Source organism: Molossus molossus, unplaced genomic scaffold (genome assembly GCF_014108415.1).
Source record: "Molossus molossus isolate mMolMol1 unplaced genomic scaffold, mMolMol1.p scaffold_m16_p_17, whole genome shotgun sequence".
In the NCBI taxonomy this organism is placed as follows: Eukaryota; Metazoa; Chordata; class Mammalia; order Chiroptera; family Molossidae; genus Molossus; species Molossus molossus.
Window position 1 is genome coordinate 2,385,705 of NW_023425352.1, and position 16,239 is coordinate 2,401,943.

At 57.6% G+C, this 16,239-nt stretch overlaps 1 protein-coding gene across 1 annotated transcript in view; it reads right to left on the bottom strand.

Annotated features, from left to right (window-relative positions):
- Positions 1 to 16,239, bottom strand: part of CPXM2 (carboxypeptidase X, M14 family member 2) — an 89,579-nt gene that overhangs the window by 47,250 nt on the left and 26,090 nt on the right. Inside the window, exon 4 of the mRNA XM_036265158.1 lies at positions 12,633 to 12,772. Coding sequence (XP_036121051.1) covers positions 12,633 to 12,772 — 140 coding nt within the window. The remainder of the gene's footprint in view (positions 1 to 12,632; positions 12,773 to 16,239) is intronic.

Consider the following 16,239-nt stretch of genomic DNA (forward strand, 5'->3'; position numbering starts at 1 on the left):
CAGGGGCGACTCTCTTTGATAAGTAGTGCTGTTTGACTTTTTAAGCTATACGCGTGGCTTATGAGTTAAAAAAAAAAAAAAAGCAAAGCCCATATTCTCTTTCTTATTTTTTTTTATCCTCACCCGAGGATATTTTTCCATTTTTGTACAGATAGAGTGGGAGGGAGAGAGAGGAAGGGAGAGAGAGAGAGAAACATCGACGTGAAGGGACACATCGAGTGGCTGCCACCCGCACGACCAACCAGGGCCGGGGACAAACTGCAACCGAGGTACATGCCCTTAGCGGGAACCGAACCCGGGTCTCTCCGGACCGCAGCCAACGCTCTAACCGCTGAGCCAAACTGGCCAGGGCCTCTTTCTTCTTCTTATTTTTTTTCTTTTTTTATCCTCACCCGAGGATATTTTTCCATTTTTTGTACAGATAGAGTGGGAGGGAGAGAGAGGAAGGGAGAGAGAGAGAGAAACATCGACGTGAAGGGACACATCGAGTGGCTGCCACCCGCACGACCAACCAGGGCCGGGGACAAACTGCAACCGAGGTACGTGCCCTTAGCGGGAACCGAACCTGGGTCTCTCCAGACCGCAGGCCGACGCTCTAACCGCTGAGCCAAACTGGCCAGGGCCTCTTTCTTATTTCTGCTTCACTGGTCTGGAACTTCCTTCATTTTTCAGCCCAATTCAGGGCCATTTTCTACTCACACACGAAGTTTGAGGCCAGCGTGTCTCCGCTGTGGATTCCGGGCAGGGTTAAACAGCGGCATTCCCCTTTTCCTTTCGGGGTTCACACTTCACAGCGCCGCTCCGAGCGAAGGCGGGGGTGCATCTGAGTGACCTGGAGGCTCCGCCTTCCCTCCCCCCGCCGCCCAGCGCCGGACCCGCACCGGCCACCCTGCTGGCCGCACTCTCGTCGCTTTTCAGAGAGACTTTAAGGAAAACGGGAGATCGGAGGTTGTTTTAAAAGAAGAAAAATAATGGATTCGATGGAACTTTGCAAAGGCTTTAACTTGTAAACATGGTTAGAAAAACCGCGGCTCAACTGCCCCGTTCATGTGGACTGAAGGTAGCCCAGCAGGACGGACAAGTGTCCCCCGAGCAGAAAACAGGAGGCTCCCGCCGGCCGTGGAAGGTGGGCTGAGTGAGCGCCGTCCGCACCACGGGCCTCGGGTGGCCTCCAGCCCGGCTGGCGCTCCGAGGGAGAGCGAACAGGGCAGCCGCGGACAATGCCCGGGGCAGGGGGCGGCCTGGGAGCTGAGGACTCGCGGTGCCACGTCCCCGCCACGTCCCCCTGGGACTGGCAGCTGAGAGTAAGTGGCTGAACTCTGACTTCCAGGGACGTGTAAGAACGAAGTCAACGCATACACTGCACGTACTGCTCACGTAGCTCGACACGCGTAGCTGTTTTCATCACGACTGTTCTGCCATGAAACCTGACATCTTCCGTCGCCGAAGGACACCAGGCATGGGGGCCGCGGGCACCCACAGGGACCAGGCCAGTGCACCCAGAGGAGTCCTGTCTGTTCCTAACGGAAAGTCTCCTTTTCTCCCAAATCAAAACTACCGAACATGACGTGGAGATTTCAGCCGAGAGGGCTGGACACTCACCCGGAATTCCAGGAAGACCAGACGCTCCTGGGAAGAAGATAACGCGGAGGAAACATGTATTTTCTGGACCCTCACGGTGCCTGGACTCTTCAGAAGGGACTTCGCAGTCTGGAGACCACCGGCTGGCCTTCGTGTGGCCCCGCCCACCCTGGCCCAGCATCTCCACTGCAGCTACGTGGATCTCCTCCGACGCTCACCCGAAACCCTCCCTGGAGACCATCTGGACTCCCTGCGAAGCTCACAGGAAACGAGAACACGGCAGGAATATCCAGGAGAGAGCAACAGGAGAAAGCACCGGATCTCTGAGACGGCACACGGTACGAGCTGTGGCACCAGCCGAGCCGGGCGCGGAGGACAGACAAGTGAGCAGACTCGAAGGCCCAGAGTAACCCCCACAGCAGACGGGAGTTCGGAACATCACGTGGAGGGCGCCTGAGCTCACGTGCAGCCACACAGGGTGCGGTGACAGGCCACGCACACCAGTCGCTGAGGAACAACAGAAATGTGTTCTCACAGTCCTGGGGGCTGGACGTCTGAGACCAAGGCTCAGCGTGGTGGGGTGTGGCCCTCCCCTGGGGTTGGCAGGGGCCAAGGAGCTCCATGGGGCCTCCTTTATAAGGGGGCCTCCTTTATAAGGGTGCTAACCCCTCCACTCTCATGATCTAATCACCCCCCGAAGTCCCCACCTCCAAACACCATCACACCGGGTGTTAAGATTTAACATCTACATTTGGGGGGGACAGAAACATTCATGCCATAGCAGTTGGGTGAAATATGGATCATATAATAAACAGTACTGAGACATCCTGGCGGCCATCGGAGGGTAGAAACAATGATCCGTTCCATACACCGGACACCAAAATTCATCCCCTATACTTGGAAGATTCCAATGTAAAAGCTGAAATCATAAAAGTGCCAGAAGAAAATATGAGAAAATCACTTCGCTCTTAAGAAGGAGCAAGGCCCTTCTGTATAAATAAACCTTAAAAGACTAATTGTTAACCATATGAAAACCCAAATCTTTGCACAGCAAAACGTACTCTAAGCAAAGTGACAAGAAAGGGAATCTTGGTGGGAGGGTGGACATGAGGAGCTCGAATCACAAAGAACTAATTCTGACGGACACAGGGTAAGACCTGAGGTGGCCTCGGGGCCACACTGGATTTCAGTCACTACTCTTGCCAGTCACATTCTGCCCTCCCTCCACCTCCCCAGAGAGAGACTCTCCCTGAATCGCCATAGACAGCAACCATCAATCAGCTTCAGAAGATGCCATGTGACATGGCCAAGGAGCGGTCCCAACCAGACGGACCATGAAATCCCCGCAGCCTCAGCGGTGAAGGGCGCGGGGTGTCCCCCTTTCTAATGCGGCAGGGAGATCCTTCGGACCCCCTTCTCACGCAGCAGGGAGAGCCATCGGACCCCCTTCTCATGCGGCAGGGAGAGCCGTCGGACCCCCTTCTCATACAGCAGGGAGAGCCGTTGGACCCCCTTCCCATACAGCAGGGAGAGCCGTCGGACCCCCTTCTCATGCAGCAGGGAGAGCCGTCGGACCCCCTTCTCATACAGCAGGGAGAGCCGTCGGACCCCCTTCTCATACAGCAGGGAGAGCCGTCGGACCCCCTTCCCATGCAGCAGGGAGAGCCCTTGGACCCCCTTCCCATGCAGCGGGGAGAGCCTCGGACCCCCTCCAGGCAGAGGAGAGTCGGGCTGTCCTAGCGTCCGGCCAAGTTTCTGCTGGAGCTGAGAGGAGCTGGCACTGCCCGGATAGAGTTTGGCAGCGCCGGCCCCAGAGCTGCAGTCTCGCCTTAGTCGCTTCTAGAAACGACAGGAAAACAAAGTTTCATGTTTCTCCTACGCGCCGGGTCGGGAGCGCATCCTGGTCTGGTTCCCTGCGGTGCCCGCCCCTCTGCAGACCACGCCGGGGAGTCACAGGCTCTGCAGCCCAGGGATTCGTGCATTTTCCCTCCGGACCGGTTACCATGGCGTTGAGGGAATGCACACCGCTGGACGGAATGCTGTAGACTTAGAAACATTATCTATTTTCCATCACCTCCGGTAAAATCGTCTACCAGGAAAGACGGGGGAAATGCCAGTTTGGGGGCCAAGTCCAATAAATGTGGGGGGTGAGGCGGCTCCCAGGCGAGAAGCGCCACCGCACAGAACGAAAAGGGAAGAGAAGCCACCGAAGTCCCCCGAATACGGAAGGCTGAGGAGAAAGGGACAGAAATGGCTCGAGGGGCCCGCGTCGGGCGACTCTGTTCGGTCGGAGAGCGTGCCGAGCGTGGAGGCCTCTGACCGGCCTCGAGGGCAGAGGCGTGGGCCCCGGGCAGCTCGCCATCCTGGGTACGAGCCTCCACGGCGGCTGTGAGCTCGCTGCCCACGCCGTGGCTTCGCCAGCACCCACCCACCGTCTTACAGGTCTGGGGCTCGGGAGCCTACGGTCAGGGTGTCCGCGGGGCTGTCTCCCCTCTGGGAGTCGAGAAGAATCGGTTTCCCGGCATTTCTCAGCTCCTCGCGGCACCCACAGTCCCCGCCGTGGCCCCCCCTGCACCCTCCAAGCCAGCAGTGGGCATGCGCCCAGTGCCCCCTCTCTGGGTCTCTCCCACCTCCCTCTTCCACCGTCAAGGACCCTGTGATGACCGTGAGCCCCCAGAGAGGCCAGGTCATCTCCTCATTTTAAGGTCAGCTGACCAGCACCCTTAATTGCATCTGAACCCTGGAAGGCTCTGCCACGTGACAGAACATCCACAGGTTCTGGGGACCAGGACGCTGGCACTTCTGGGCCACTGTTCTGCCAACCACACACGAGCTTTCTTCCACAAAAAGTGCTGAAAACCACATCTGGTGGACTGTGTGGGTACAGAGATGACGATATTGACACTGTACGTTAAATCGCTTTCTTCGGCCTTAGAAGTTCATTTATTTTCTCCAGATTGTAAAAGAAATTAAACACTTTCTTGGGCCCCGACAGGTCTCGAGGCCTCAGGCCCGGTGCCTGCTGCGTCTGATGGGCAGGTTGGCTGGAGACAGCCCTGCAGTGTCCCCGGACCCCGCCTCAGAAGGGCTCAGATCACGTGCACACGAGTCCGTTCTCGGGGCTCAGGGCCCCAGCACAGGGGGAAACCAGGAGGGACGGTCACGGCGAGGAAGGAGCAAAGGACGCTTATGTTCCCTGTGAGGCAGAGAGAGAAACCAAGTTCCCCAGACTCTCCCAACCTGTTTCCTTGTCCAGGCAATGGGGACAAGGAGGGACCTTCCTGGCAGACTCTGGGAGCATCACGGGGGCTGAGGCAAAGTGCCAGCACCCCAGGGCAGGGGACCACCGTGCTTCTAGGTCAGAAATGTCCTGCCAGCCAAACTGATCTCAACAGGGCGCAGACGCTCCGCAGGGGTATGTCAGCAGGACGTCTGGGTCGATTTGCCAGCTGCAATGTGACCGGCTCAGTCCTAAAGTCTCCCCAGGTGCTCTCCGGGGGCGCAGGAGGTCCGGGCAGCAGATGGCAGAGGCCTGGGGCTCGAGGAAGCAAGGGGTGTGACCAGGCCCCTTTGTGAACAGTAGCAGCCGCGGTTCACTGGGCATCTGCTGTGTCCAGCACATGCCCATGTCTTCCATGCGCCCTGATGTACCAGGAAAGAGAGGCTTGGGGGTGAGAAGACCACCTGGGCCCCCCACCCACTCAGGCCTCCCGGCTGAAAATGCCAAGACCACCCACAGGGAGCCAGGGCCCTCAGAGAGGAGAGAGTGGTCTGAGCTCGCCCAGAGCATTGGCCGGAGGGAGGAAAGGGGGGGGGCTGGCATGTGAGCAGGAGCCCCCCGAGGAAAGGAACCCTAAGAAGACAGTGCGGGGAAGACCTTTCAGGGCGCTCACCACACGCCGAGGACTCTCCGAACTGCCTGATTATTGATTCACTCAACCCCACAGCAATCCTAGGCGGCAGGACTATCATCGCCATTTCGCAGATGAAGAAACCGAGGCGCAGGAAAGCTCAGAAACACACCCAGGACCACGTGACCAGGGAGGACTGGGGTCCAGTCTCACTCGGATATCTGTGCTCCGCTCTCGCACCAGGTGGGCACCCGGGTATCTGGAAGGAAGGACGTCCGAGCAGCCGAGAGCTGACCCCACAGGGGGTGAGGCACATCTCCTCCGGGTGGTCCACGCACCGAGAACCCTCTGTGCCAGGCAGACCCTGGGCTGGTGGGGCTGTGGCCTGGCCCCTGAGAGGACGGAGTCAAGAGAGGTGCCCTAGAGAGCTTCCCTGAGTAGGGGACTCATTTAGCGCCGGGACCAGTGGCAAACAAGGACCGGGCCCTGCCTGCTCCCTGAGGGTGGCATCGGCACACACACAGACAAATAGGCCATTAAATAAAGCCCAGTGAGGAGGTGGAGTGACGGGGGGTGGGTTTCAGAAGAAAGCCTGTGAATGCTGGGAGGGTTAGTCCATGATGCAGAGAGAATGACAGGTGCAAAGGGCCTGGGGCAGGATCGTGCTGCTGTATCTGCATAATAAAGAGGAGGCTCCTGGGCTTAGGGAGGAAAAGGGAATAAGATCAGACAGGTGGACAGAGCCAGTCCACACAGGACCATGCGGGTCAAGGAGTGAGGGCCCCTCCACCAGGAAACACGAAATAAAGGCAGGAGTGTCCAGCAAGTTTCCGGAGGGGTCGGAACCAGGGGACAAGGACCTTGAATACAGCAGGAAGCTTGATCACCAGGAAGGAAGTCTGGGGTTGTTTTCCGTTCGGAGATGTCACCCTCCGAGAACCATTCCTCAGTCAGCGGCACCCGGAAAACCAAAGTGAGCCCCGCAGCTGTACGCGGGAGCTTGATTCGCTTTCAAGTAACTTTCTCTGCTCTGCTGAAGGCAACTAAAAATGAAGACACGATCGCACACTGGCCTTCTACTTGAACTTGGAGATGTTTTCATTGAAACATTGCTATTTCCATGCCAAACTCGCAGCCGGCAGTTTTCAGAAAGGTCGGAAAGGAGTTTGGGAACTTCTGTCTCTCCAGCCCCCACAGGTGCCAACATGTCACTTTGTCAGTAATGGAGGAGACGCCGCGTGACAGTCTGAACACACACACCCCCTCCTCGGAGCAGACGAGCAGATGACGGATGGAGCACAGCTGCCTCCCCTGGGCTCGGCTTCCAGGGGCTGCCTGGCGGCCTCCCGGGCTCCTGCTCCCGCCGGCGCCCCTCCCCCGCCCCTGCCCGGCCCTGCCACGTTGGGGCCCAGAGCCACCGGGGGGATGAGAAAGACCAGGGTCCGTCCTCTGGGAGCAAACACCAGACGAAGTTGAAGAGAAAGAGAGGAACCCGGTGAATATTTCTCACTGGGGACCCAGAAGTCCAGCCACCGGGCGGAAGTCCACTGGGGAGGGTCCATCTCCATCCCTGGTCTCTGCACCAACATCCCTCAGCTGCTTCTTTATTTAGCGCCTCCTCTTCTCTCCTTCACCCCCTTCTCGGTCAGACCCCACCCTCTCTCCAGCTGCCTCCTCTCCTCCTGAGCCAGGGCCCAGCGTGTCCTGGGGACTCTTCCAACAGGGACGGTGTGAATCACTAACCCGCAGCCTCAAGATTCCCAGACGTCTGCTCGCCTCTGACCCTGCTCACGGCCTCCTGACCCCAGGCATCCGCTCTGCTGCCCCTGGAGTCCTCGGATGGCCACTGCCCTCCCCACCAGCCCTCCATCACTTCTGAAGCCTCATCTCCCCGGGGGCCTCTGACCCTGGCCTCCGCCCCCAGGGAATCGTCCCCCAGGCTCCGGCTCCTTCCCAAGCAGCCCGGGAGGACACCACGACCCGTCCCTGGACCTCTTCCAGCTGCACAGCTGGACTTCCCGCCCCCTGGTGGACCAAGAGCCTCAGGGCCGAATGTCTCCGGCTCCAGCGGAGCGCTCCCTGCCCCTGGACGGGAGCCCCTGTCCTTCCTGTCCCCGCCCTGAACCCTGCCGTGCTCAGTTTGCAGAGGACCCATCTCCAACTTCCCCAGGGACATAAATCCCCCTGGTGTGAAGGCTGAGTCCCCCCAGAGTTAGTCCCCCACCTTTAGCATCTCTGGGGACCAGGACGCCCTCCTCCCTCCACAGCAGGCCCCTCACCCACGTCAGCCCCACATCCCACCGCCACCCACACCCTCCAGGACCTGCCCATGGGCACCGTCCCCTCCTGTGAACACAGCTGACCTCCAGGAGGAAACCGGAACAGGCCTTTCTTTGGCCTTGTCTTCCTCCGGGCTCACACCTCGGCCACTCCCTTCCTTCCCTGTCAGGGTTCTCGGAGGGAAGCTCAATTCGGAATCTCCGCTGAGATCTCCCCAAACGACAGCCCCTTCTTCAGGCTGGGGCTGCACCACCTGCCGGTCACCGGCTCAGGCAGACCCCCGGTCCCTCCGATTCTCCGCCCGCCAGCTAAACAGTCAGCCAGCTGGTCGACCTTCCCCAGCCCTCGCCCTACAAACTCACAGTCAGCTGCCCCTCCCTCGCAGGGCACATTTACAGACCCCCGAGAGATAATGACGATCATCTGTTCATTAAACAATGAAAACGGAAAATATTCGGTTATTTTAAATTGCCTGTATTTCGCCCAAGTCGTTAGAAGCATCTACTCACCTTGGGCGGAATAATCAGCTTCTCCATCATCGCCCTGATCATACCCGATCCACTCACACATCTAACACAGTTAAAAATCAGGGACCCCCCAAATGAAAGACTGGCTTTTGTTCGTGCACCAACGTTTCACCAAAGTGCAGTCCGTGGGGGAGGATAATTTGCATCAGTGAAAAATAGAAAGTCTTCGATGTCAGGAAAACAAGTGTATCTTGTTACGGTCAAACAGCACGAGTGACTTGAAAATACTAAAACTAGAGTCACAGGGTTTCCGTCCCACTAGGTTAGGAACTAGTTATGGAGACGGCTGAGCCTTGGGACCTGCCTTCCGCCCGGACGCAGGGTCTGGGGCAGCCGAGCCCCCGTCGGCATGGACCCTGCCGATTCCAGGGGACCCTCGTCATGTGGGGCTCCCCCAGCCAACAGCGCCCTGCAGGTGACACTCCTTGTCACCTTTGTGTCCTGGGTGCAGACACAGAGGGTCCCACAGCATATGACCGAATCCTCACATACATAAAGAGAACATGGTGAACAAATAAGATGGATGTTCACCTAAAAAGGAGAACTTCGAAAGTCCTCTAAGTGCGAAGTATGAGTGGCCCTCAAAGATATACTGACGGCTGGGCTCCAGCCCCCTGCGTAAGTAAGCCGGCATCTCAACTAAGCAAGTCCAAACCTTTCTGACGGTGGGGGGTCTTGCCTTCAATCCGTAAAAAAAGCAACATCAGGGGGCGCGATGAAGTGGGGTGCGTCTGTACCGTAAATGCAGGGCTCTGTGTCTCCCCAACCAGACAGAAGCCATTTGTAAACAGCAACACCCATCTGGCCAACCCCAAGGGGCCAGCGACCCCTTTCCCTTCCATTTCTGAGTCATCAGCCCTGGGAGACGGGGTGCGCTCTGCACATCTAAGCAGGAAAAGCAGCTCCTGCCCATCACCCCGGGGGCGGGCATGGGAAGTAGCATCAGCATTGGGAGTTGGCGGGGCTGTCACTGCAGAGACGCGCCCTCGAGGTGTGTCTATGCTTGTTACATAGTGACGCAAGGATGAATGTGTCCTCCAGGGATGCTGGGGGGTGGGGGGCGGCAACACACCCACCCCCAGATTCACACAGACCAGCCACACTTGTTTGTATTCTCCACGTCCACGGACGCGTTTGTCTAAGGGAAGACACAGCTTGAAAACTACTGGAGCAGAGGGAACAAATGACCCTTTATTGAGCACTTACTATGTGCTGGGTCATTTTAAAACGCCAGAAGAGCCCAGCCGGTGTGGCTCAGTGGTTGAGCGTCGACCCACTCACCTAGAGGTCGCTGGTTCGATTCCCGGTCAGGGCACATGCCCAGGTTGTGGGCCTGATCCCCAGTGGGGGGCGTGCAGGAGGCGGCCCATTGCTGTTCTCTCTCATCGATGTTTCCATCTCTCTCTCCCTTCCTCTCTCTCTAATATATCAATAAAGAAAAACATCTTTTAAATAAATAAATAAAACGCTAGAAGAGTGTCATTTAACCTCTACCACATCTTTATGAGATAGAGAACAGTTACTTAGAGAGGTTCGCAGAGGGAAGCTCTGACATCCAACAAGAGGAGCCATGAGGTGACCCCAAAACCACGTTCCCGTGTCATCCTCCTCCAGAGACCTTTGTCACTCCCCCCCCTGCACCTGAGTGTGCTCCCGGCTCTGTCATTCACAGAGTCATTAAATCACTACTGTTCGGTGCGAAAGAACCTGCGTCGATTTGTTCCTTCCTCACCCTGTGAACTCATCAAAGATTCATGGATCGAGCATCTCGCAGATGCCTGGGACTCGGCAAGGTTTCGGAGACACATGACCACGGCACGGCGTCCGTCCTCAAGGGCTCAGACGGGCGAGACACGGGGGCCAGTGAGGAGGGTACTAGAATCAGTGCCACGGATGCCTGTGCTGGGCACGGCGGGAGCACGGATGTCCCGGGGAGAGAGAACGAGGCGCCACTGTCCTCGTCACCACTAGGTTGCGATGGCCTCTCTGGCCGACATGCTTTCTGAGGTCACGCTGGGAGAGACCTCAGTGCCCCAGGTCTCTCATGCTTCTGGGAAAGGACTCAGACACCAGAATGCGTCCTCGCCCTGTCTTCTCTTCAGTCCTGCCTGCAGACAGAGCTATTTCAGGAGCCATCTGTCCTTGTCCTTGAAGAATGTCTGACTTGAAAGGCTCGGAGACGTTTAAAAAATAAACCGCCCCTTAAACGCAATTCGATCCGTTGCCTTGCCTCTGAGATGTTCCGCCCGCTGCTGAGTCAAAGAAAACATTGTTCCGCTCGGCCTCTGGCTCAGCCGAGCCCTCTGGAGTTCGGGGGGACAGGGAAAGTGACCGGCGCCCCTAAGCCGAGTCCTTTCTCACCCAGTCACCATGGTCGCTAGGAGCGGTGTCAGCCGGGCTGACGTCCCAGCAGCAAGGGCCGGCCCGGCTCTGTCCGGGATCACCTCGAACCAGCCTTTCTCTCCGCATTTCCAACCTCCTCGAGCAATTCAACTTCGTTTCGTTTGAAACGCTGGCCTCCCCGAATCTGAACAGTGAGAATACTGTCAGGGGAACGAGCCGCCGAGCAGAGACACAGCCCAGGAACACCCGCGGCGACCAACACGTGCCAGCCCAGCGGATCGAACGTGACGCACGAACACAGACGTGGGAGCGAGTGTGAAACGCCGGATCCCCGGCTCCGGAACCGTGTGCGGCGGAAATGACTCCAAGGGAGAGAAGCGTATGGAAAAAGCTTTCTTGCAAAATGCCCTGTGAGAGCAGCCAACGGAGGCCTGGCGGGTAAATGACGGCTATTAAACATGATCATTACGGAGCCTGAGTAACAGCGTGGAAATGTCACCGGGACGTGTCAACTTAAAAATAACATGATTGCACCTGTAATCTGACGGCAAATGTGGACTCCGTCTCCAGCCCTGGGCTGAGGTGAGGAGGTTATCTGGGGAGAGGGGACATATTTGCACTTATATTTTTTCATATATTATAGTAACATACTTAATAACTTATTAAAATATACGTAACATATCACTTACGATTTTAACCATTGTTAGCGTGCAATTCAGCGGTACTAAGTACATTCCCATCGTCGTACAACCATCCCCCATCCCTTACAGCTCCAGAACTTTCCACGGCCCCAAAGTGAACTCCATACATGCCCTCTGCACTCTGACTCCCTTTCCCGCCAGCCCGGCCTCCGCCATCTGCTTCGTGTCTGTGAATCTGCCTGTTGTGCCCTCGGATCACATCTGTCCTTTGGTGACTGGCTTGTAGCACTGCACACGATGTCCTCAAGGTTCGTCCGTGTCTAAGCAGGTGTCAGAATTCCCTCCTTCAGCTGGACCCTATGCCCTATGTATGGACCATGCCACGGATCACTGTCACGTCACCTGCCACGGCCCAGCCCTGCCGCAGCTGGACTCAGGAAGGGCTTCCGTCCCGCTCTCGGGCCTCACGCGGGCCCATCCCCCACTTCACAACTTCTCTGTAACCCCTCGATTGGGAACCCGCCTCGGCCCCCACCCCCAGAGTCTGGCACCTTCTCACCCAGGACAGGGGCCCCCAAGCCCCCAGAGTCTGGCACCTTCTCACCCAGGACAGGGGCCCCCACCCCCAGAGTCTGACACCTTCTCGCCCAGGACAGGGGCCCCCACCCCCAGAGTCTGGCACCTTCTCACCCAGGACAGGGGCCCCCACCCCCAGAGTCTGGCACCTTCTCACCCGGGACAGGGGCCTCCACCCCCAGAGTCTGGCACCTTCTCACCCAGGACAGGGGCCCCCACCCCCCGAGTCTGGAAGAGGCCCTGCTACTGGTGCTCACTGTCGTCCGGGGTTCCTGCCCCGGGCTGTCCTCGGGCCACCAGACAGGGCACCAACGACGGGCCACGGACCCAGGGTGGAGCCACCTGCCTGAACAGCATTGTTTTGACTCTACCTTTGTCCACTCAGCCTAACCCACTGATGGATCCTTTTCCCTGTCTCTGTAAGGTGGAGGGTGTCATTCTAAGAGATGCATCACCTTCCCCGGGAGACTTGAGTCAACAGTACACCCAGCCCCCTGCCCACATTCCAACATTCTTCCCTTTATCTCTGCCCATCACCCGACTCCCCTCTGCCCATCACCTGACTCCCCTCTGCCCATCACCCGACTCCCCTCTGCCCATCACCTGACTCCCCTCTGCCCATCACCTGACTCCCCTCTGCCCATCACTTGACACCTGTCTGCCCATCACCCGACACCTGTCTGCCCATCACCCGACACCTGTCTTGCCCATCACCTGACTCCTCTCTGCCCATCACCTGACAACTCCCTGCAACTGCCTCATCTCTGTCCAAACCCTAGAACACCAGGCCCAGGGCACAGAGCCCACAGAAGCACAAGTGCGGCCGGACTTACAGCCAGAGCGAGTTCCTCCCCTGGGTGATGACCCCCGTGAACCGGGTCAGACGTCTGGCGTCCACTTCGATCCACTGATGGAGGTCGTTTCTCCCCGCGCACCACGCCCCGTCGTAGAAGTCATTCTCGTTGACGCCTGCCTGCAAGGAAACAGGTGTTCTTCAGAAAGACCTGGAACCAACGGAAATCGAGATAAATCTTTTCTAAGGGGGCGGGGGGAGAGAATGAGAAAGGAGATTTTAAAAAGTACATTGTGCCCTGGGCCTGTCTGAATCAGCGGTTAGAGCGTCGGCCCACGGACCGATGAGTCACGAGTTCAAGTCCTGTCAAGGACATGTCCTCGGTTGCGGTTCGTCCCCAGCCCTGGTCAGGTCGTGCGGGAGGCAGCCAGTCGATGTGTCCCTCTCACATTAATGTTTCTCTCTCCCTCCCTCCCTCCCACTCTATCTGAAGATAAATAGGAAAGTATCCTCCAGTGAGAATTAAAAAAAAAGGCACACTGTGCCCTGAACTCCTCATTCTGAGTCAGTCAAGGGAGCTGCTGCCTGTTAAACCTTCTCTGCAGGACAGGTCCTCTCCTCACCCGCAGGGAAGATGGAGTTTAACGAGCTTCCCTATTACTCATCCACCCGACTGCCGCAGAACATCTCTGTGTACCAGCCCCACACGCCAGTGCCGAGGACACGAGGTGACCGTCCCCTCCGGAGGCTCCGCGTCCAGGCAGGAGGGAGCCTGGGGTCAGCACGCACGGGGCCTGTGCCCTCTCGGGGGCGGCGCCGACGCCAGGAGCATGCAGCCCACTCCCCGAACTTGGTCTGGGGGCGGGCAGAGAGCCTCGAGGCACAGGGGGCGTCCCCCAGTGATATTTATTCATTAGCACGAGTCCCTGAAGGGGCTGTGAGCTACGGTCGCTTCCACAGTCCTTTGATCTGAGTCTCCAAGGTCGGCGAGGTTTCTGGTTTGGAATTTCCTTCTGCGTTCACCATGTGGAGAGAGAACCCCCAACCTGAAAGGAAAGAGGGAGGGTTTCCGGAACGTGCTGGCTTCCTCAGACCCTGTCTGCACGAACCCCGTTTCCCACGGCTGGGTCGCGAGAACGTGACCAGGTGGGACAAGGCCTGGCTGATACGTGAGAGAGGAGAGGCCAGCCCGTCTTCCCCTCCTCCCAGCGCCGTTCAGCCCAAATCCTGCGAAGCCGTTCTCTTCCCGGTGAGGTGACAATCTGGCCACCGCAGAGGAGCAAGGTGACCAAGGGCTCCATTGGCCGAACTCTCCCTGTCACCGCACCTGTGACGTCCACCGGCATCAGGACCAAACCTCAGTGCGCCACCCCCTGTCCTCCTCGTGCCCATCTCAACAGAGCTTTGGGGCGCATGTCAGAATGCTGACGTGTCCCAGTCTTCGGAGAACATGACCGTCCACACCGAGGTCAATCAGGCAGCTCTTAGTCAGCATCCTCCGGACCCAATGGACCGGCACCTCGGGTTCCGATGGCACACGGGGTGTCTGTGATGAGGACCTCGAGGTGCTGCAGGCTCTGCCTTCTAGAACATCAGAGAAAGACTCATTCTTGCAAGCGTGTGTTGCCGGTTCTTGACGCTAGCGCGTTTTGTCAACGTGGTGGTGACGCCGCCAAGCAAGACCTCGCATTTCCCGACACTGCCCGTCCAGGGCTCACGGCCCAGCCTGCGGGAAGGCGGCAGTGGCTCGGTCGCTCCCTTTCTTCGTCGGGGGCTGTCTTCGTGCCAGCGGCGAGCCTGCACCACATTCGTGACCGGCAACACCCCGGCACCTTCCGCCAGGAGACCGGCTGCGGACTCGTTTCTGTGGCTGCTCCTCTCCTCACGACAGCGTGACACGGCGGCCCGAACAGCTCCAGGCGGTCACCGGGGTGACCAGGAGGTAAGGGCGAGCACGGCGGTCCTGCCTCCCTGCACTTAGACTGGCACAACTGACGCCTCCCCGGGCAGCGTGAGCCTGTCTTGGCACCACCGCCCAGTGTGCTGGTCACCATCGTGTGCGCTGCCGTCCCCTGCCGGGGGGGACGCCTGCCTTTGCACGGACACACTGTAAACTCAGACGATCGGCCCAAACGCTCGGTGCCTGGTGTCCCCAGCCGCTGAGGTGGGGACAATGATCACGTCGCCCTGAGGGGTTCACTGTGCTCACGACAGGGCCCAGCACACAGCAGGAGCTCATCATCAACAACAGAAAGTGCTCAGCAAAGGTCAGTGAACAGGAGACTCAACACCACGACCGGCAGACCGTGGAAATGTTGGCTCACGTCTGTGAGAGTCTCGGGGTCACGGTACCGTTCGGTTCATCGCTGCCGCACTTCTCCCACTTCGAATATCAGGACAGAGGCACGGACTCTGAAAAGAGAAGACCCGTAGCGAGAAGTTTTCACCGGGGGCCCTCGCTGCCCCCAGAGGGCATGTGTCGCCGTCCAAGCCGTTTGGGGCTGCCACAGGTGGGCGAGGTGTGTGCCCTGCAGCCAATGGATCAAGGCCAGGGATGCTGCTAACCTCTCCAGTGCGCGGGACGGCCCCGCCCAGGGACTGCTCACGCGAAATGCCCAGCGTGCCAAGGCTGAGGGCGCCTGGTCATGGGCCGGGCAGAGGAGAGCAGAATAGTTGTGTAGCCCCGGGGCTTGCCCCTCGAGACCTCAGGGCTTGGAGGGACGGCCCTCCTGGCATCCGGCCAGTCTACGGTGACCTGGAATCAAATGGAAGGTTCCTGGTTTGCCAACCTGGATATTTTGTTTCTGTTGCTCAATCTCAGCCTTGCTGAGCTCACTAGACAGTCAGGTAAATGTAGTCAGGTGTCAGGGACTGGAGAGTCCTTCCTGAACTAACACCAGTGCCGCGACGCCATGATGAATGGCACTTGTACGATGGCTCCAAGAAACCAACGGAGGGTGCATTCCTCCCTGTTCACCGATGCAGAGAAATCCTTCATACGTTCTGGAGAAATCTCAATCAGAAGTCGTTGCAATAAAAGGTTTAATTCCCTTAGGATAATAGTTTCCAGGTCCCTCCATGTCGTCTCAAAGGATAAGAGATCTTTCTTTCTCACAGCTGCATAGTACTCCATTGTGTACATGTACCAGGCTTTTTTATCCATTCGTCTACTGATGGACACTTGGGCTGTTTCCAGATCTTAGCTTGTAAATAGTGCTGCTACGAATATAGGGGTACATATATTCTTTCTGATTGGTGTTTCAGGCTTCTTAGGGTATATTCCTAGAGGTACAATCACTGGGTCAATGATCTCACTTATTTGTGGAATATAATGAACATAACAGTCTGAGGAACGGGGTAGTCCCAGAGATGTGGAAGTGGGGTACAGACTGACAATCCCCAGAAGTGGGGGTAGTGGGGGAGAGATAAACCACAGAACTTATATGCATGTGTGCATGAACAATGGACATGGACAACAAAGCTGGGGACAGGGCGGGGAGGGAGAGGGAGGGGGAATCAGTGGGGGAAAAAGAAGAAACATCTGTAACAAAAATAAATAAATTAATTTTTTAAAAAAAGGTTTAATTCCTTAAAGGACAAGCTAGTCTTGAAAACTCCACTACACAAAATGACTATTTGCACAATAC